Source organism: Physella acuta, unplaced genomic scaffold (genome assembly GCF_028476545.2).
Source record: "Physella acuta isolate Inbredline_101_S28 unplaced genomic scaffold, ASM2847654v3 ptg000582l, whole genome shotgun sequence".
Lineage (NCBI taxonomy): Eukaryota > Metazoa > Mollusca > Gastropoda > Physidae > Physella > Physella acuta.
The window spans coordinates 597,954-621,309 of NW_026732101.1; the positions used below are offsets into that span (position 1 = coordinate 597,954).

At 37.6% G+C, this 23,356-nt stretch overlaps 2 protein-coding genes across 4 annotated transcripts in view; one reads left to right on the plus strand and one right to left on the minus strand.

Annotated features, from left to right (window-relative positions):
• LOC131947086 (zinc finger HIT domain-containing protein 1) overlaps positions 1 to 23,356 on the minus strand; it is a 112,434-nt gene that overhangs the window by 1,132 nt on the left and 87,946 nt on the right. For 2 of the 3 annotated variants that reach the window (XM_059308171.1, XM_059308172.1), the window contains exons 2-6: positions 7,211 to 7,311; positions 2,405 to 2,578; positions 2,123 to 2,208; positions 1,787 to 1,875; positions 735 to 815 (exon numbers count right to left, since the gene is read on the minus strand). In XM_059308171.1, coding sequence (XP_059164154.1) covers positions 735 to 815; positions 1,787 to 1,875; positions 2,123 to 2,208; positions 2,405 to 2,578; positions 7,211 to 7,232 — 452 coding nt within the window. In that variant the 5' untranslated portion in view covers positions 7,233 to 7,311. Of the gene's footprint in view, positions 1 to 734; positions 816 to 1,786; positions 1,876 to 2,122; positions 2,209 to 2,404; positions 2,579 to 7,210; positions 7,393 to 23,356 lie in introns of those variants that run through there. The other variant, XM_059308170.1, reaches the window with a different exon arrangement.
• Positions 11,765 to 15,773, plus strand: LOC131947081 (uncharacterized). Its single transcript, XM_059308161.1, has 2 exons — positions 11,765 to 12,120; positions 13,701 to 15,773. The coding sequence occupies exons 1-2, from the start codon at positions 12,027 to 12,029 to the stop codon at positions 15,524 to 15,526; spliced, it is 1,920 nt and encodes a 639-aa protein (XP_059164144.1). The 5' UTR covers positions 11,765 to 12,026; the 3' UTR covers positions 15,527 to 15,773.

Consider the following 23,356-nt stretch of genomic DNA (forward strand, 5'->3'; position numbering starts at 1 on the left):
AAATACTAAAAAGTAGAAAAAAAAACAAATAGCAGCGTATGATACGCCGCGGGTCGGCTCATACAGTATAAGAGATCAAGTGTTCCCCTTTGAGCTACGTATCACATACACTATAAGAGATCACGTGTTCCCCTTTGAGCTACGTATCACATACACTATAAGAGATCAAGTGTTCCCCTTTGAGCTACGTATCACATACACTATAACAGATCAAGAGTTCCGTTTGAGCTACGTATCACATACACTATAAGAGATCAAGTGTTCCCCTTTGAGCTACGTATCACATACACTATAACAGATCAAGAGTTCCGTTTGAGCTACGTATCACATACACTATAAGAGATCACGTGTTCCCCTTTGAGCTGCGTATCACATACACTATAAGAGATCAAGTGTTCCCCTTTGAGCTACGTATCACATACACTATAAGAGATCAAGTGTTCCCCTTTGAGCTACGTATCACATACACTATAAGAGATCACGTGTTCCCCTTTGAGCTGCGTATCACATACACTATAACAGATCAAGAGTTCCGTTTGAGCTGCGTATCACATACACTATAAGAGATCATGTGTTACCCTTTGAGCTGCGTATCACATACACTATAAGAGATCAAGAGTTCCGTTTGAGCTGCGTATCACATACACTATAAGAGATCATGTGTTACCCTTTGAGCTGCGTATCACATACACTATAACAGATCAAGAGTTCCGTTTGAGCTGCGTATCACATACCTGGTATCCTGGTGTGTCCCCAGACATTTGACCGTGCAGTACCTGGCTCCACACTGAACACAGGTGTAGCTTGAAGGGAAGGTTCATGGGGTGAAGGACAAATTATGGCTACAGGATGTTTCATGGTTTGTCATGCACTGCACATCATCTCTTGAACTGTCATGTTTTGTATAGTGGTAAGTCATGTCAATCAATGTCATGATTTTGTCTTGCGGCAAGTCATAATGTCATGATTTTGTCTTGCGGTAAGTCATAATGTCATGATATTGTCATGCGGTAAGTCATAATGTCATGATTTTGTCTTGCGGTAAGTCATAATGACATGATTTTGTCTTGCGGTAAGTCATAATGTCATGATTTTGTCTTGCGGTATGTCATAATGTCATGATTTTGTCTTGCGGTAAGTCATAATGACATGATTTTGTCTTGCAGTAAGTCATAATGTCATGATTTTGTCTTGCGGTAAGTCATAATGTCATGATTTTGTCATGCTGTAAGTCATAATGTCATGATTTTGTCTTGCGGTAAGTCATAATGACATGATTTTGTCTTGCGGTAAGTCATAATGTCATGATTTTGTCTTGCGGTAAGTCATAATGTCATGATTTTGTCTTGCGGTAAGTCATAATGTCATGATTTTGTCTTGCGGTAAGTCATAATGACATGATTTTGTCTTGCAGTAAGTCATAATGTCATGATTTTGTCTTGCAGTAAGTCATAATGTCATGATTTTGTCTTGCGGTATGTCATAATGTCATGATTTTGTCTTGCAGTAAGTCATAATGTCATGATTTTGTCATGCAGTAAGTCATAATGTCATGATTTTGTCTTGCGGTAAGTCATAATGACATGATTTTGTCTTGCGGTAAGTCATAATGTCATGATTTTGTCTTGCGGTAAGTCATAATGTCATGATTTTGTCTTGCGGTAAGTCATAATGTCATGCTGTCATTAGAGAATTTTATTGCCACAACCCAACAACATGGCCTCTAAAATGTCCAGTAAAAAGTCTACCAACAAGAGCAATAACTCTCAAACTTGTGTAAGGATATCCACAGACCGCACAAAATTTTCTCTCTGGCCATTTTGATGGTGGCGCACATGCAGTAATGTAGGATGGTCCATCTTTATTTAACATGTGCTGTAAGGAAATATATTTGAAAATAGCAAAAAAAGTGGAACAAATAAAGGATTAGCTCACTATAAATCTACTTTTAAATCCACAACTGATAATACTCAAAATATTAATAAAAGCAATTATTATTCTTAGGTACAACTAAAATTTTAGGTTGCAGGTAAGGATGCTTTATCTTAGAGGAATCTCACCCCCTAACCCAGTATGTGAATTCCAATTATGGTAACAAAAAATAATTGTTTGAAATATAGACCTCTTCTTCTAATAATGCAGCAAATGTCTTGCGATACCGTAACTTGAAGTCTCCTCGAGACTTTCTCTTCTTTTTGAGACCAGAATCTGAAACAGTAGCACACAAATTCAATAGTCTCATGAAAACCAGTATCTGAAACAGTAGCACACAAATTCAACAGTCTCTTAAAAATCTCTGTTATGAGTTTTCAATTATTCCATTTAGAAACTTGTTAGATGAATTTTTTAATCTGACAGAAAAATAAGGATTAGATTTATTTGGTAGTGAGAAAAAATGTGTTACTTGTTGAAGTGTCCATTACTTCTTCAAACTTGGGAGCCCTTTTACTCATCTTAAGGTCTGCATGTGGATCTTCAGAAAAATTGTCTTCTTCTAAAGCTTCAAGTGCTTTACGCTGCCTACGCCGGCGTGAAGCTTCATCTAGAACCCTCACCTGCTGACCATCTTTGATGCGAACTAAAAAAAATGTTTGGTAAAAACAGTTTTGTTAGTAAAGTGATTATTGTGTCGAATCAAAATTTCATGTCACACTACTGCTCTAAACAAAATTTATATACAAATACTGCTCCATTCACATTACAATTGTGGAATAGAATGTGAGTTATGGTTAGGATACTAGCAAAAAACAACTTGGAAATAAAAATCAAGATCTAAATATATCGATTCTACTTTCTTTTTTAAACTGCTTTTGATATTCATTTTTCAAACAATCTATAAACATATTAATATCATTCAATTAAAATATCAGTAATTTGCCCCAACGAGTGATGATGTAGAGGGGTGAGAAAGTTTGATGACGCACTTACGCATTTGTAATATTAGAAACTGAATTTTGCGTAATAAAAAAGTTGTTTTTCTAAACTGCAACAGACATTGGTAGTGCCCAGAAAATATTTGAGAAAGAAATTTTGTTGTAAAAAACATATGCTCCAATTTTGACGGTGGAAGGGGCAGGCCTTTTATGGTAAAAACCTTTTTTAGAAATTAAAAATTTAAAGAACTAATGTAATAAATTGTGCATACACAATAAACAACAACATAAATTGAAAGTAACTATAGGATACTATAGCCTTCACACTTTCTCTAGCTTTAACCAAACCCTAACATTACCTTATGGTTTGTGTTATGTTTAATGTTAATATTAAATTTAGAATCAATTTGTTTTGGGCAGGGGGTAATTGATTATTAGGATTTGTAATGTCAAGGGAAATAATACAGGAGGTAATGTCCTGCTATTTACATGTTGGCTGCAAGGATATTAAGTGCAAGATAATTTTTTTTATTTACTTAGCAGTCTTGACTAAAATCAAATGTAATCTTATGTTTCGCTTTGTTTTAGGTAGTTAAGATTTACAATTGGATGTAGACTTAAAACAATAAAGTAGGCCTATCTAGCATACTATTTGTTTTTAAAATTGTTTATTGTGTTAACTTTTAGCTATCTAATTTATTTCGAGGATGTTTTATTAAAAAATCCTTTAAAATAATTGAGAAATCCACTCCTGAAATCAGGTCACCAAACTAGTAGTTTTTTTCTACAGTAGGTCAAAAGGCTGACCCTGGCATTGGAATTTTTGGTAGGCCTAATTATCGTTTTAGGTACATAAAATCTGCCAAGACTAGCAATGTGAAAAAAATGTGACTCATTAAATTTTAATAATTATTTCACTCTTTTAGGAGGATTTATGTTTTGAAAGTTACAAAAATGTTTTAAATTTTAAAGTGTTGATTCTAAATGTCATCCAAGTTTTTTTGGTAAAATTTTAGCTAGATATTAAGGGGAGACCACTCTAATTTTCAAGTAATTAAAGCCTTAACAGTGTGGCAATTTTTTCGCACATTACTAGCCTAGGCAGATTTTACGCACCTAAAACGATAGATTACAGAGTTTTTTTTCAGTAATAAAGGCTTTGCATAAAAAGTTAATATATGCTAGACTACATTGACTTAGTGGTAATCTATCGTTTTAGGTATGTAAAATCAGCCGCGGCTAGTAATGAAAAATAAGTTAAAATTGTTAAGGCTTTAATAGAAGTATATTGTGAAATATTTGTGTGAAATATTATAGCTAAATGAATAATAAACCAAAATCAATGGCTAAATATATCAATATAGGCCAGAAATTGACTTTAAACAGCAGTGTTTGCGAGCAAGATTTGCTATAAAAGGGTTCATCCACACAGGGGGGGGGGGGTCCAAAATCCTAAAAATTTGTGAATGTCATAAATGGATGACCCCTAAACAGCAGTCATCTGTAAAATAGAGTGGCTTCCCCTGAATCTCTCATTATAAGTTAACCAAAAAAACTCCATTTTAGCGTATTTTATTTCCCGCTTCACGTTCACCATCGGTTGAGCGTATTTTATTATAAACACAACCGAAACACACAAAAATGTTAGGAAATCCCTCCACCTATTTTTTTTTTTTTTTCGGTTTAGTTTTTTAAAATTAATTCTGTCAATACTTGAGAAAAATCCAAAATTTGTATTGACAAAATTAATTTAAAAAAACTAAACCAAAAATTCAAAAAGAAACAGGCTGAGTGATTTCCTAACGTTTTTGTGTGTTTCGGTTGTGTTTATAATAAAAATACGCTGAAATGGAGGTGAACGTGAAGCGGGGAATAAAATAAGCTAAAATGGAGTTTTACCCCTAAACTAAAACGATAGATAAACGACTTAGTTTACTATTGTGCCAGCTATAATAAATATATTAATATTAAATAGGCATCTAGCCTAATTGAAACTTTTTTAATAAAATTTAAAAAAATAATAATAGGCTTAGGCCTATTCATTACTAAATATAGGATCTAAGCTAAGGATAGGATAACTATAAAAATAATAAATAGGGCCTAATTTACTGATTTTGAGATTTTCATAAAAAAAATGCCTAGAATCTAGTAGTTACTAGATCTAACTAGAGAATCTCCGGTTTAGGATGCCATGTTGTTAGCAACCAGAGACGCTTTCAAGTTAGTGATCCTTGCTACTAGTTGAATTAAGTAGAAGATCAGTAGATCAGATCTAGGGTAAAACTCCATTTTAGCGTATTTTATTCTCCGTTGCTTGTTTACCTCCATTAGGAAAACACGATTTATATATTTGTCTTGTATTTTTGTTTTTCACAAATGAATAAAAATGAATATTTAAAAAACACGACTTATTTATTTGTATTGTATTTTTGTTTTAACAAATGAATAAAAGCACCAATACTTTGTTTGTTGGTTACAAAAATAGAGATGCACACTTTGTACAAATAAGTGCTCCAATTTCAACTAAACTGAAAAGAAGTATTAAAAGGCATAAGGGGTCGTCCATAAATAACGTCACACTCATAGGGGGGAGGGGGGTCCGTAATTTTGTGACGGTGTGTGATGAGGCGAGGGGGGGGTCAGATGGTGCAACGTCACACTTTTGCATTATAAAAAAGCAATGTTAGAAAACAAATTTTGGACGTTATTTCGCGTTTTAGAAAACTGTTTTAATAAATTGTAATAGGAGTTGATTAAAATAATCTATTTTGACAGAGTTCAGACAAGATTTTAGAAAAATATCGATGTTAAAAAAAAAAATTCAACTGGAATTCAATTTTGAGGGGGGAGGGGTTGTAGGCTGAGGTGTGACGTCCTTTTAGGGGGGTCTGGGTTTTTGTGACAAAGTGTGACGGGGGGGAGGGGGGGGAGGTAAAAATCGTCAAAAAAAGCGTGACATCATTTATGGATGATCCCTAATAATGCTGCCGAAAGTGGGGAGGGGGTGGAATTTGGTGAGGGATGGCTTGGAATGTTAGAGAAAGTGTGACAACTCACGTTGCCATTATAAAAGAAAATAGTGTTAGACACTAAATTTCATACGTTATTTCGCATTTTTAAGGCTGTACAGAAATAGACTAATATAATTAATATTGTAAAAAAATGCAATCGTGATGCATGAATTTAAATAGTAAAACAAACAGCTAAATAATACACATTTATTACAGGGGGTCATCCATAAATGACGTCACGCTTTTTAAAACGATTTTTACCTCCCTCCCCTCCGTCACACGTAACAAAAAGCCAGACCACCCCCCCCCTAAAATGACGTCACACCTCAGCCTATAACCCCCCTCGAAATTGCTGTTGAATTTTTCTTGAAACATCGAAATTTTTCCAAAATCTTGCCAGAACTCTGTCAACATAGAGTATTTTGATCAATTCCTATTACAATTTATTAAAACCGTTTTCTAAAACGCGAAATAATGGCTAAAACTCGTTTTCTAACATTGTTCTTTTATAATGCAAAAAATCTGACGTCACACCATTTGAACCCCCCCCCCCCCCTCATCACACACCGTCACAAAATTGCGGACCCCCCTCTCCCCTACGAGTGTGACGTCATTTATGGACGACCCCACATCATTTTTTTTTAAAAGTCAGAAATTTACTCATACAAAAAATCATACTTGATACATATATCAAAATATTGGGAAGGATGGTAGATCTACTATGAATTTAAATAACATACAACCAGAAGCGTAGCGACCCTACCAGGCGCCCGGGGACAAACTTTTCGATTTGTAACCCCCCCCCCCTCAAGATTTCGATTTGCACCCCCCTCAAACTTTCGATTCGCTCCACCTCAACCTTTCAATGTATTTCTCCAACCCATTTTGGCGCCCCTAAGGTCGGCGCCCAGGGACATATGCCCCCCGCCCCCTCGCTACGCTACTGCATACAACTCTATAGTAAAAATATTTTTTTCAGTTTTGGCAAAACTGTCAAATTATAAAACACAGAGTTTGTACATTTATTATAACATAAATACAAAATTTATAATACAGAATAATTAGCAGTGTATCAGTTTTACCATGAGACAAATGCCTTTTTAAAAAAAAATACAACACAAATAAACAAGTCTTTTTTTTTAAATATTCATTTTTATTCATTTGTGAAAACAAAAATACAATACAAATAAATAAATCGTGTTTTCCTAATGTTTTGGTGTGTTTCGGTTATTATAATAAAATACGCTCAACTGGAGGTAAACGACAAGCGGAGAATAAAATACGCTAAAAAAATGGAGTTTTACCGGTTTACCCAGATCTAGTTACCTGATTCTCTTTTTTCAGCCATCGTTTTATTAGATCTATTCTATATTAGATCAATATATGAAATAATATTTAGTATTTAGATCCAGACATGTCATCTGACATCTAGAAAATCTAGATATAGAGTTAGAAAGGAGTAAATCTAGATCTAGCTCACAAATAAAAACAGTTTTCAAGGCACCGGATATAAGATTTTGTTTGTTTCGCTTTCAAAAGCTGGCCTGTACCTTTTTGCGTTTACCGTAAAGTATCGAAGTAAACCGGGTTGGATAAGGGCTCGCTGATTTAAAAAAAAAAAAAAAAAAAGCTGATTTTTAGAAACAACTTGAAATTACGCATCAAGCAAATAATTGTTTTATTTTTTAGCGCAATTTCCATTCTGGAGAATTGCGTTTATTAACTCGTCATTTCTGGGAATGGATGGATGAATGAATGAATGAATGTATGGATGAATGTGTGTCCGGGCTTTAAGTCGTATCTCCTCCTCAACGAAGCAATATCGATGACTAGTTCCAAAAGCAATTGTGTTAAGCAAGTTACGAGAATGAGCATAGGTCATAAAAATTCCGGGTTTCTTTCATGTATTTCCCGGAAAAGCCAAAAAAACCTTTTAAAAAATCAGTTTTTTGCCCATATCTCGGCAACCAGACCACTTAGCGACTTGAAACATGTACCAATCGATTCCCGCCATAATTTAGAACAATATTGCCGAAGAAAGTTTTCAAAAATATCCTCTCGTTCGGTCACAACTTTTAAAATTACATAAACACCTACAAACCGATCGTTCTTCTAGCTTGAACGCACCCAAGCATTATACGTCAGAGCTATTTTTAGATAACATAAGGTAATTGCGCATAAATGTCACTAGACTTTTTTAATTAACTTGTTTATTCAAGCACTCATCGTTTGCATCATAAATCGCTATAAGAAAAAAAATCACAAAAACGTTTTATTGAAAAGCTTTGAAATAATTATGCACGTAAAAGACGAAACTAAATTATTTTCTTTAAATATATAAATAAACGAACCACTAGGCCTATTTAATTAAATAACATGTTCCTGTCTCATACACTCATAGGTTGTTTTTTAATTAATTAATGAATTTTTTGTATTGTGTGTGTGGATATTTTCCCTTACTCTATGTAATATTTCTCTCATTCCGACCCCCAAGAAGTTGATTATATTAGGCTATAACCACTATTACAGATGAGTGGTCGACCATAAATGACGTCACACTCGCAGTGGGAGGGGGGGGGGTCCGTAATTTTGTGACGGTGTGTGATGAGGGGGGGGGGGGGGTTCAGATGGTGAGACGTCACACTTTTGCATTATAAAAAGGCCATGTTAGAAAACTAATTGTAGACGTTTTTTTTTCGGGTTTTAAAAAACTGTTTTAATAAATTGTAATATGAATTCATTAAAATACTCTATACAGACAGAGTCAGAGTTTCTTCCAGGCATCTCTTCTACCGCTCCCCCCCCCCCCCCAACGAAATTTAATTTATATAATTTATATAGAAAATATATACTTTTAACAGTGTCCGCCCCCCCCTCGAAAATTTTAAGTGCCCCCCCCCCCCCCCCCCCCGGGAGAAAAAAACACTGGACAGAGTTCAGACAAGATTTTGGAAAAATATCGATGTTTTAAGAAAAATTCAACTGCAATTTTGATGGGGGTTGTACACTGAGTTGTGACGTCATTTTAGGGGTGGGGGTCTGGCTTTTTGTGACGATGTGTGACGGAGGGGAGGGGAGGAGGTAAAAATCGTCAAAAAAGGCGTGACGTCATGTATGGATGAACCCAGAGGTCTATAATTCCAATTAATGCATTAATGAAGTTTAATGAATCCTATTATGTGCGCACTTGTTTCTCCCTCGCTCTCCTGTCCGTAACATTTTTCTGAGGCTATGAGATCAGCAATATATTAACAATTAGTAATAAAACAGATAGTGTAGTGTAGTGCTGACTGGAGTATATACTCCGGGTATGACCGGAGTCGGAAGAACTGTAATAGTTCATAGGCTTTGTTCCAAACGTTTTCATCATCTTGACAAAATTTAATACGTCGTAGTCTTAATAATTGTGAGAATGATATAGAATTTTTGCAGAAATTTTGTGAAGAAAAGTACAGCAGATATGAGTAAGAATCGGTTGGTTTGTAGAATACGGTCGTTCCAACGTTGGTTGCGTTGAGTGATATTGTCATGTCCATGAAGTTATCAGAACTGCCTGAAATTTCAGAGGTAAATTTAATGTTTGGGTGGTAGTTCTTGCAGAATGATATGAAATCTTTTAGTTCTTCTTCTGGCATCTCTGTGATGCCTAACCCATCATCAGAGACGTAGCGACCCTTCCCGGCGCCCGGGGACAAACTTTCGATTTGCACCCCCCCCGAACTTTTCATTTGCACCCCCCCTCAAACTTTTCATTTGCACCCCCCCCCCTCAAACTTTCAATTTGGCGCCCCCCTTAGGGTCGGCGCCCTGGGACATATGTCCCCCCCTCGCTACGCCTCTGCCCATCATCAATGTACCGCCGATGAAAACCTGGAATTCTGCCAGTGTATTTTTCCTGGATTCGACCCATGAAAAGACGCATAACAGGGACCCATTTTAGTCCCCATAGCTGCTCCACTTGTTTGGTCAAAAAACTGCCCATCGAACTCAAACGAGTTGGGGTTGAGAACTAATTCGGTTAATCTAAGTATAGTGTTACTGTCAATAACATTCCGTCAATAACATGCTTGAAAAGTCAAGAACCGAGAGGGAAATTCCGTTTAATTTTTACGACACATTTTGATATTGCAGTTTCATATATGAAACAATTAAATGTTTATGTAGAGAAGCCAGGAATTTATTTTTAGATTACATTTATGATTGGCTGAGGACGTTATGACAAATATCTAAAATTAGATCGTTTACCCAGTTCCACGCCTATCACGTGCACACATAATGGGACCGGTACATTCATCCACACGTTTCCAAAACTATTTTTTGGTTACGCATGATTTTTTAAATTAATTGTTTAAATGACGTCACACAAGAAAATAATCTTTAAGGTGAAACGTTTTACTGTAAGATTGTTTGCAAACATGCAAAAGCGTGTCAAGTTTGCTGTTCTTCGGGTCAGAGTTTCTTCCAGGCATATCTTCGGGGGGCGGACCCCCCCCCCCCTCCGAAGAAAGTCTACCGCCCCCCCCCCCCCCCCCCCCGGAAAATATTGACTTGAAATATCAAGTGCCCCCTCCCCCGGAGAAAAAAAGTCTGAAAGAAACACTGTTTCGGGTGCTGGTCTAGCTGTCGGGTGCTGGTTCTATTTCGGTCGGGGGACGGTGGACGTGCCTGAAAGAAACTCTGGAGGTCTACTTCAGATACAGTATTGCCTACCTGCTAGTACTTGCACGTGAAGTCAGTCCTACGTCACTTAGAAGCAATTTTGTGACGTCAAAGCGTAATTCTTATACGAAATAAAATACGAGTAAAAAGTTCAAATTTGGGCTGTTTACCAGTCTCAACAATTTGTGTGTGGCGGTGGGGATGTTTGTAATTTTAGAAGTAATCCAACTAATGTTTTGATGGTTTTGTGGTAGGGGAGGGGGTAGCACATTTGAGTTCTTGTTTTTTTTTTGTATAACGAGAAATAAGGTAGCGTGTTGTTTTTTTTTACAACAGAAATGTACAAAATGTTGAATAATGTTACGGACAGCGGATTTCTGGTAAAGCAATTCAGCCTGTAGTTTAATTGAGGTGAGGTGAGGTTAGGTCAGGTCAGGTGAGTTAGCAGTATATGCTTTAGCAACTCAATTGTTGTGGAATTAAGAGTCTGCTAATGAACCCAACTGATAGAGATCACGCCTAACCCATGGTTTACAGTACTTAAACCAGCGGCGGACCTGCAAGGAGTTCATGGCCTCTGGAGGTTGGCCCAAATTTTGTTCTTCTCCCTTCTCAGTTGTATTAGGTTAAAGGGAATCTCCAGCAACACAGCATATCATGCGCCATGTTGTGTTGCCGAAGTCAATTCTGATGTGTAACAATTTTATTACCATCCTATACATCAACACCCATCCTACACATCAACGCCCATCCTATACCACAACACCCATTCTACACATCAACACCCATCCTACACATCAACACTCATCCTACACATCAACACCCATCCTACACATCAACACCCATCCTACACATCAACACCCATCCTACACATCAACACCCATCCTACACATCAACACCCATTCTACACATCAACACCCATCCTACACATCAACACCCATCCTACACATCAACACCCATCCTACACATCAACACCCATCTCACACATCAACACCCATCCTACACATCAACACCCATCCTACACATCAACACCCATCCTACACATCAACACCCATCCTACACAGCAACACCCATCCTACACATCAACACCCATCCTACATATCAACACCCATCCTACACATCAACACCCATCCTACAAATAAAAACTCGTAACGCCTTTCTGGGAACGTGCCGAAAAGTGTAACAATAGAAATGGCGCCATCGCTATCCCAGCATGACCCGCAAGGCCACGGGAGCTAAGAAGGACAACTGTCAATAAGTAAGGCAACTCCAGTCAGGAATAGCAGCGAAACGACTTTAGTACTTCAGTTTTATCTTACGACTGGAACAAGCAACATTAAATTATAAACTCATTTATTTTCAAGTTTTTAAAAAAAAACAATTAATTAAGGTTATTTTCATTATATATTTTTTCGAAACCTCGATTTACTTATTTAAAGTTCAATAGCAATATAAAATCGAATAAGAAGATTTCCAAGGAAAGATGCACAAATCAGTTATCCTTGTTTTGGTCCTGCTGGTCGGTGTTTCCCTGGCAAGAAACTCGCGTAGCTCGTCTGAATCCAGCAGCTCACAAGGTCTGTATCGTTGGCTTGCCAAATAAGAAATCATTAGCTACCTAGCTTATTGGTACGGTATTTTTTTTAAAGATTTAGGTGGATCAATTAAAAATAGATTTTACCAATAAAAATTCAATTAAAACTTTCTTTCTTGCGTGTTTTTAAAAAAGTTGCCTCAGGCATGTAATCTACATCGCCAGTTTGCCTTGCATGTTCGCTTTAAGTATTACAGTTTTCATTATCGGCTTGCGAGGACTGATACAGATTTACAATAGTGATACTTCTTTCTGATACGTACTTTCATTCATTTAAGATGGTTTACTTATATATAGTGCAAAAAGTCTAATTTTATTTCTAAAGTTGAAAATGATGATTCCATGTTTTGTGGAGAGAAGAAAAAAATCTTTAAAAAAAAAAGTAAAAGTGTGGGTTGAGGGGTATTGGCTTGTAAGTAGAAGAGAAATAAATTTAGGATCAAAGTAGAATAAAAAAAAATTATACATTCTTCACTTTCAAACAGTTAAATCCATAACAAACTGTTGTGGATTCAGCTGTTTGAAAGGGATGAGAGAAAAAATAAACGTTTCTTTATTTGTTCGTATTTTCAAAATTTTAAACATAAAAAAATAATAATTAAATTTTGTAGTTTTATACAGTTTCAAAGACATGATCTCAAAGTATATATAGATCTATAGTAATTACATGAAGAAAGTAAAATGGCATTTAAAACTTTCTTGAAAATTTTAATATTAGTACAAAGCTTCAGGTCTGGCAATAGATAATTTAATTGGAAACCTGTTCTCGGTACATCAACTATAGTCTAATACAGTGGTTCTCGTACATGAACTATAGTCTAATACAGTGGTTCTCGTACATCAACTATAGTCTAATACAGTGGTTCTCAATACATCAACTATAGTCTAATATAGTGGTTCTCGATACATCAACTATAGTCTAATATAGTGGTTCTCGATACATCAACTATAGTCTAATATAGTGGTTCTCGAAACATCAACTATAGTCTAATATAGTGGTTCTCAATACATCAACTATAGTCTAATATAGTGGTCCATGTTTGGAAAAGTTATTCGTGAAAGAGTAGAACAAATATAAAATATGAATTAAAATAATTTTAAATTTGTCTCGTACATAAGCCTGTATTTATAAGCTGTGTTATAGCTTTAAGCTCAAAATGACCACAGTAAAATGTTTATATGTGTGTGTCTTATAGTTGTTGTTACAGTAAAATGTTTACATGTGTGTGTCTTATAGTTTGTTTGTTGTTGGTGAAAGTTTTTGTTTATTCCCCTTTGTCAGCCTGATACTACCCCCCCCCCCCCCTTAATGAACGCTTCTCCGTGAGGTTTCGACTTGTGTTACACATCACTGGAGAGCTACTCGCTATACAATGGACCCATCTTTGTAACAAAACAGAAATGATATTTGTCCATAGATCTAGTACAATTCGTTTTTGTCACACAAATCTGTAATGAAAGATCGGAGGTCCAAAAGTAATATTGTTTGCTGAGTTTCGTTAGAAAATTTGACGGTGTTTTATTTTTCATAACTTTTTTGACCTAACGTTTTTTTTTCTCTAGAATCTTCCAGTGACCAGGATAGTGACGCCTCATCACGTGACAGTAAGTCACGTGACAGCGACACGAGCGAATCCTCTAGACACCACCATCGCCACGGAGGATCTCACCATCACCACGACCATCACGGCAACAACCGCGTGGACCACAATAACGTGGACCACAACAACGTGGACCATATTTTAGAAAGATTGTCGCGAGAGACGGACGAGTCCGATTCATCTTCGGCAGATAGCAGCATTGACGAGGATGACTTGAGGGAGGTGGATGGACTACTTGCCGAGTGGGGCGGGGAGCATTCAACGGCGGCGGCGGCAGCTGTTTTATCCGGCCTGAAGGGAGGGGAGGGCAAAGAGGAGATAGACAAGTTCAAGGCCAACTTAAAAGACAAAATGTCCAGTATTGAAGCGTCGGTCAACGACGCCATTGAAAACGAAATCGAAGAGAAGCCTTACCAGTCCGTGCATGACGTCATTTTTCGCGCGCTGGTCGGTCAAGTTCTGGGAGAAATGAGGTCAGACTACAAACACCTGCGGGCCTCGAGGAAAGATTTGCAGAAGTTAAAAAGGAAAATGAAGGCCGCGGCCAGGGACCTTCATTCGCGCAACAACCAAGGAAAATATTTCGACTTTCGGAAATTGAAAAAATTTCTGGCCTACAAGAAAAAATTTGTGGAGAAAAAGAAAGAGTTTATCCTAGAGGTCGTGGAAGTCAAGGACAAGTTCGTGCGTGCTCTAAAGGTCATGTCCGTTATTTATCAGCAGAGAACCGGGACCGTGAGAGACTATTTGCACGTGCTGGGGTCGGTCGCGAGCAACAAGACCGAGGTACCGAGTCAGATCGAGGCTTTCTATCAAGATGCCGCGGCCCAGCCCCCCGTCGCAACAACAGATGACGTCATCGACCCAGGGACGGAACCGCCAGCAACCACCCCCAGCCCGGCCAATCACACTTCCGGTGACCCCGTGTCTGATATCTTGGCAACTGTTAAAAATATGAAATCGGACATTTATGATAAAGTGTCGTCTGCTGTCGAATTCAAGAAATCGAAAGTAGAAGAGAAGATTGAACTGATGAAGAACGCGACAGAAAGCTGCAGTCTAGCCAAGGACGAGCTTCCAACCGTGGACATACCCCAGTCTGTTCCATCGTCTGACATTGTGGACATCCCACCGGAAGTTGAAACCGGCATCGATGACGTCATCAGTTCTCGTGTAGACGACACGCCGCTGAACGCCACCGATGCCAATGACGTGATTGCTACAGGGCTGATCCAGCAGCTAGTCCAAGGTTTCGCCTCCAGCATAGAACGTCTGAAGGATCTGAAGCTGGACTTCCTCCAGTCTCAAGCGGCCACCGTGCTGGAGCTCGACTCTCTCAGAAACGCCCTCATCAACGGCAGCGTCAACATCACGACTGACGTGTTCCGGTCCCTACTGGCAGACCTGGTCCGTAGCAAGCTTGATTACGTCACGCAGGTCGCTGAGATCAAGGCCGGCATTGTGGAGACATTAAAAAACATGTCGCAAGCTTTCGCCAACCGCACGGGGCATGCCATCAACTACATGCAAGTGATTGCCTCCCTCAAAAACTCCAGCGTGGAGTTGTCCCCCGTGTTTCAGGAGTACCTCAACGATCTGAACGTGGCCGCACGAGCAGACGGACTGACGCTGGATGTGGCGACAGCGGCGGAGGATGACGACAGCGGGGTTGTGCTGGCACTCAGCGTGGTTGGCGCTGTGGTTGTGCTGGTTGCTGCGGCTGCTGGTGTGGTTGTCTTGGCCCGCCGCTCCGGCAAGAAACGTCTCTACTCCCGCTTCCCTGAGTAATGTGCCTGTGTGCACGAGCGGAGGGGGGGGGGGGGGGGTGAGGCGTGAATTGTTAAACAGATGTTTTCAAGTCGGGGGAGCAACTACACCCTAGGCTCTCACGTCAGAGTCAAAAAGTGCAGAGGAGATGGGGTGGGAGGTGTTGGGGGGGGGTTACTGAATAAAAACCCTAAAAATATTTTTTTCCTATGAAATTTTACATTTTGTTTTAGTAAAGACGGAAGCAAATATTAAAAAAGCAGCCTTTTAGAAAATGTATCTGCTTTAGTTTTTTAAAAATCCTGTCCCTTAGTGCAATATTCAACAGTCACAGCAGAAGTGAACCCAAGATGACCAGGCGGATATAGATGCTTAAGTAAAAGAATTTTTTTCTAGGTTTTTAGGGTTAGGATTGATTTTTTGGTAGCAGGAAAACAAATGAAATAAATATTTTAATTCCATTTTTGTGTGTTCTGTTGCTTTCTAGTAGACTCGACTGGGGCACTAAAATAATGTGTTGGTTGGTAGGCTACCTTGGTAGATTTAGGCTATCGTTCTACGGATAAAACATGATTTTAAAAGAGACATGATTTAGAAAATAAGTCAGAACATATGACATTAAAAAATGAACCTTTATTTAATGTAATAACATGATATTGGTAGCATAGACAGCCTGTCACACACCTTTTATCGACAATGAATTGGATGAGTTAGCCCCTGATCTCTACACTTTCTACTAGCCAGATTTCCACCACAACGTCAGTCAAACTATTTCAAAACATTCATGCCCAAGTGTGCGTTTTACTTGCTTCAAGTAACGAAAAGAAAAAATAAATTCTCATAATTTCAATAGTTTTCACATAAACTAATTTTTTTTATATTTTCAATTTCACATATTGCGATCTATACATTCAACTTAACAGGGAGCGGCAGAAATGACTGGCTCTAACTCTCTAGATTAAGATGACAATGAAAGTAACCTATTTACACGTATGGACAATATGAAGGTTTCAAGACGAGGCTAGTGGCATCCACTGGTCATTCTAGTTACCGTACGAGAACGAACAGAGGGGAACACATTCGGTTCTATGAACACGACAGCTTTCTCTTGTTATAAAAATAGAAAGATCCAGTCGAATCGGGTCAATCACTAAGTCAACATTAAATGCAATTGTATTTAAACACGTTCAATAAATAAATAACTATACACAAAATTAAAAAAAAAAACGAGTCATTATATATATTAAAAAAAAACCTCTGAATATTGGCTTAACGTTTGACAACAGAAAAACAGCAGTAGCTTCCCTTAGAGAGCTACCTCTTCTGATTGTTGTAGTAAAATTAAATTGTAATCGACTACCAATTCGAGAACATGTTTAGAGACATGGTAAACAAAATCAAATTATTTTTACATGTACAAATATAATTATTATATACATTATTAGTAGTAGTAGGTTAATTAAATATACAGTTTCTGGCAACTATCTTAATGACATGACTAAATGACATGGCTGGATAACATGGCTAAATACATGACTAGATGACATGACTGGATGACAAGACAAGAAGATTGACAAAAAACTGACAATATTTTTTATAAATAGAACGCAGCAGATGAAATCACATTTCTTGGCATTTGGATTCTGAAAAACAGTTGGTTGGCTCCGAAAAGCCTTATAGATACAGTACTGTACCTAGTAAACCATCATGGTACTGTACTGTACCTAGTAAACCATCAAGGTAACGTACTGTACCTAGTAAACCATCAAAGGCATCAAAGATACCATACTGTGCCTAGTAAACCATCAAAGGTACCGTACTGTACCTAGTAAACCATAACAGCATCAGACAGGTGTGAGAGTAAGTCATCAGACAGGTGTGAGAGTTCAATAAGTCATCAGACAGGTGTGAGAGTTCAATAAGTCATCAGACAGGTGTGAGAGTTCATTAAGTCATCAGACAGGTGTGAGAGTTCAATAAGTCATCAGACAGGTGTGAGAGTAAGTCATCAGACAGGTGTGAGAGTTCAATAAGTCATCAGACAGGTGTGAGACAGGTGTGAGACAGGTGTGAGAGTAAGTCATCAGACAGGTGTGAGAGTTCAATAAGTCATCAGACAGGTGTGAGAGTTCAATAAGTCATCAGACAGGTGTGAGAGTAAGTCATCAGACAGGTGTGAGACAGGTGTGAGAGTTCAATAAGTCATCAGACAGGTGTGAGAGTTCATTAAGTCATCAGACAGGTGTGAGAGTTCAATAAGTCATCAGACAGGTGTGAGAGTTCAATAAGTCATCAGACAGGTGTGAGAGTTCAATAAGTCATCAGACAGGTGTGAGAGTAAGTCATCAGACAGGTGTGAGAGCTCAATAAGTCATCAGACAGGTGTGAGAGTAAGTCATCAGACAGGTGTGAGAGTTCAATAAGTCATCAGACAGGTGTGAGAGTTCAATAAGTCATCAGACAGGTGTGAGAGTTCAATAAGTCATCAGACAGGTGTGAGAGTTCAATAAGTCATCAGACAGGTGTGAGAGTTCAATAAGTCATCAGACAGGTGTGAGAGTTCAATAAGTCATCAGACAGGTGTGAGAGTAAGTCATCAGACAGGTGTGAGAGTTCAATAAGTCATCAGACAGGTGTGAGAGTTCAATAAGTCATCAGACAGGTGTGAGAGTTCAATAAGTCATCAGACAGGTGTGAGAGTTCAATAAGTCATCAGACAGGTGTGAGAGTTCAATAAGTCATCAGACAGGTGTGAGAGTAAGTCATCAGACAGGTGTGAGAGTTCAATAAGTCATCAGACAGGTGTGAGAGTTCAATAAGTCATCAGACAGGTGTGAGAGTTCAATAAGTCATCAGACAGGTGTGAGAGTAAGTCATCAGACAGGTGTGAGAGTTCAATAAGTCATCAGACAGGTGTGAGAGTAAGTCATCAGACAGGTGTGAGAGTTCAGTAAGTCATCAGACAGGTGTGAGAGTTCAATAAGTCATCAGACAGGTGTGAGAGTTCAATAAGTCATCAGACAGGTGTGAGAGTAAGTCATCAGACAGGTGTGAGAGTTCAATAAGTCATCAGACAGGTGTGAGAGTAAGTCATCAGACAGGTGTGAGAGTTCAGTAAGTCATCAGACAGGTGTGAGAGTTCAATAAGTCATCAGACAGGTGTGAGAGTTCAATAAGTCATCAGACAGGTGTGAGAGTAAGTCATCAGACAGGTGTGAGAGTTCAATAAGTCATCAGACAGGTGTGAGAGTAAGTCATCAGACAGGTGTGAGAGTTTAATAAGTCATCAAATTTTAACCTGTAAAACACATATGATGTTACCTGGGAATTTATCAAGCCTGATGTAGCTGTTTGCTGACTAGAGGGTACAGTTACCATGGTAACATTTATGATTAGAGGGTACAGTTACCATGGTAACATGGGTACTGAATAAAATAAATTGGGACCTGGCAACTACTATCTCAATGATTTCACTCTAAACAGCTACCATCAGATACCATCACACAGCTACCATCAGATACCATCACACAGCTACCATCAGATACCATCACACAGCTACCATCAGATACCATCACACAGCTACCATCAGATACCATCACACAGCTACCATCAGATACCATCACACAGCTACCATCAGATACCATCACACATCTATCATCAGATACCATCACACAGCTACCATCAGATACCATCACACAGATACCATCAGATACCATCACACATCTATCATCAGATACCATCACACAGCTACCATCAGATACCATCACACAGCTATCATCAGATACCATCACACAGCTACCATCAGATACCATCACACAGCTACCATCAGATACCATCACACATCTATCATCAGATACCATCACACAGCTACCATCAGATACCATCACACAGCTATCATCAGATACCATCACACAGCTACCATCAGATACCATCACACAGCTACCATCAGATACCATCACACAGATACCATCAGATACCATCACACATCTATCATCAGATACCATCACACAGCTACCATCAGATACCATCACACAGCTATCATCAGATACCATCACACAGCTACCATCAGATACCATCACACATCTATCATCAGATACCATCACACAGCTACCATCAGATACCATCACACAGCTATCATCAGATACCATCACACAGCTACCATCAGTTACCATCACACAGCTACCATCAGATACCATCACACAGCTACCATCAGATACCATCACACAGATACCATCAGATACCATCACACAGCTACCATCAGATACCATCACACAGCTATCATCAGATACCATCACACAGCTACCATCAGATACCATCAGACAACTATCATCAGATACCATCACACATCTACCATCAGATACCATCACACAGCTACCATCAGTTACCATCACACAGTTACCATCAGTGCTACCATAATTTATCATCTCCTTTTCTAGTCAAGACCACAGACACACAATATAAAACAATTTGTCCAGTTTTTTTTCTCCAAACTTCATATGTATGGTTTCTGAAAATTTCATTTCATGAATGATTGTCTATGTTACATGAATGATAGTCTGCATTACATGAAAGATTGTCTACATTACATGAATGATTGTCTATGATAAATACCACTCAATCAATCAATGTTTCCTATCTTAGTTTCTAAAAAAGTTCCATTTTAAAAACTGTAAGGCTACTTAGAATGTACATAGGTTGTCAAAAATTTTAAGCTAAGGATATTTTAAAAATAGAACTAGAGTAGAATTTTAAAAATAAATGAACTGACCACTTGACACAGCATAATAATCCCATACTGGTCACCCCCCCCCCCCCCTCATAAGCGTATGGTACACTAGGTCTATCAAGTTTTATACAAACTTAAAAAGGAAGTAAAAAATTGGAGTGAACATTTCAAAGATGAAGTGAATAGTTAGACCAAGACAAGAATAATAACAAACAAGATTTAGCTGTTTGATCTGAATCAGTAAACAGGAGCAGTGTCAATTTTAGCTTTTATATGTGTGTAGTCAGACTGCTGGGGGAGCTAGAGGCAGTCTCACCACATACATACTCACATATAGAAGTACACAAGCAGGCACACATATCCTGGACACTAACAGAATTCAGGAACATTATAGCCTCATACTGAACATATAACCCTATACAGAATACATACACTGTATACTGAACAGTTACCCCCCCATCTGAACACATACCCTCCATTTTGAACACTTATCCTTATTCTGAACACATATCCCTTTTCTGAACAAATACCCCCTATAATTAACACATACCCCCCCCCCTGTACTAAATACATGCCCCAAACTGAAAACACATACCCCCCACCTCCCACAAACTGAACACATATCCCCCCCCCTCCATACTGAACTCATCCCCCCCCCCCCCACCCCCATAGCACACACCCCCATGACTGCAGCAAATTGCCTTGGAGAATTGCATGGCTGGCTTAACAGTGCTGCCTGTACAAGTTATTTATAGAAACTAAAAACTCTCCCAACCCACTGCTGACTGTCCCTAACAAACATGTCTCACCACAAAAGGTGACCTCCAACAAACATGTCTCACCACAATAGGTGACCTCCAACAAACATGTCTCACCACAAAAGGTGACCTCCGTGCCAACAGGCAAGAATCACCACTTTTAAAATGAGCTATGGACAGAAGCAATTGTAACCCTCAAGATGTCAGCTATTTTGGTTTGTCTCCCTTGTGTTCTTTAGATTTAGAAACTTGTTCAAAAATGGTTAAACAACAAATTAATAGGTTGCAACATCACTTGATAAATCAACAGTCTTTAAGTCGATTGGAAAAAAAATTAAATGAAGACAAAAAATAATTTTTGGATTTTGTGTTTTTTAACAAACAGAAACAGCAGGTCTACCAGCTGGTCATTTGAAACTTGCAAAAACAAAATAAAGCAGCATTTCTTTTTTTAAATGTTATGGGTTAGAAATGAATACGTATTTGTTGTTGTTTTTTACTGCCTCGTAAGATTTAGCACACCACTGATGGCTAATTAAAACATTGAACTGTTAAATATTCAGACGAGTTTAATATCAAATTTAAAACAAAAAAAAGCAACTGACTCAAAATAAAACCTTCAGCCGATTTAAAAAGTATGCCTCATGCATAATAGGTATGCATCTAAAAATGTGTGCAGAGACTGAGTAAAAAACAAGATAAAAATTTCTTCAGCCAACAAGAGCAGCACAGTGCTGAGTGATCTAACTGAGCAGCTTGGTGCTACCAAGGCACAAACTACCCTCTACCCGTATGTTAGATGGTGCTTACAATTCTTCAGTATCTCAGATATGATCTGTGCAGCTAGAATGTCCGTACAAGTATTCAGTGCAGAGTACTAAGTACTAGTTACTTCACTACATTCAGTGTGCTTCATGGGCAATCTACATTAGCAGCAGTCCTATAATAATATTGTAGACCTACATCAAACCCCTTAACATTAACCTTACCTAACACATAACTTTTCAGTCATTAGCAATTCAACTACAGAACTAAATCAACCTGACTCATGTCATATTTTGTATGTTTTATACATACAGATTGGATTAGTGGAACATTTTTTTTTTACTAAAAGTCAATACTTCAAGTTTTAAGAAAACAAATTCAGCAATTGTAATTCTATTTGTACATCACAACTATTAATCACTGTTAAATAATTAGGTCAAATAATCAACAGTTTTCTGCTAACAAGTTTTAATTTAAGCCATTCATTATTCATGTTTTAAATGTGCGTGTAGATTTTTAAAAAATTGCTAAACAAAAAATTATTTAAAAACAAAAAACATTTGAGGTGTTAAATGAGCTTGTAGATTTTAAAAATAACTCAAAAAATTATTTAAAACAAATCAATATTGGAGGTGTCAAAATTATTGAATAAAAGCATTATTTCAAACAATAATGGTTGCATTTAAAAAGTAAACATTTTTCTTTTAAAAAAAAAATTAAAAGCTTACCATCATACTGTGTAATATTGTTTTGTAAAAAAAGAATTTTTGAGTTTTAAAAATGAAAATATCACATGTGTCCGTGATGTGGGGATGGTCTTGAATAATTTCCAGCAGTTGTACTCTAATTTGACACACAGCAGTAACAGCCATGCTGCAGACCCAACTAGAGACATACAACAAATATCAGCAGCTGCTTGTGGTGCTAGAAATACTCAACTGAAATAAATTAACGTTCAGATGCATGTAGCCAAAGGATGAAAAAAATAAAAAAGCAGACAAAAATCTGATTTTAAAAAAATAAATACTATTTAAAAAACTTTGATTCCAACTTTTGAGTACTCTGCCAATTAAATGCTTATACATATGCTGAAAAGTGGAGCTAAGTAAACTGCCGTTGAAATAAGGATGGATTTGTGAAACAGTCAAACTTGGAGAGACTTTGCCCATTGGAAAGATTTTTTTATCATAGGCCAATTTTGTTATTATTGGTAATTTTTTTTTTATCATTAGCTCTAACCTGTTTAAAAAAAAAAGATTTAAAAAAGTAATCTCTAGAGCTTAACTTGAAGAAATTGAAAACAAACTAAAAATGTCTCCAGTCCACCTTAAAAATTTCTCCAGTCCACCTTTTGATGTGACACCAGATAGCCATAAGTGCCAGTTGTGGATGATACATTAATGTTGCATAACAACCCAACCAGACATTTTACAGTTTAGTTTTTTCTTTTTGTGATAGCTAATAAAGGTGGCAGGGAGATATTTTGTCTTGTGACTTTTTTATCTAGATGTATTTTGTCTTGAAATACTTGGTCAAAAAAACAAGTTGGTTAGCTGAAGTAAAAGTGTGAACTCTGTTCCTTCTTTTTAAATTACTTTGGAA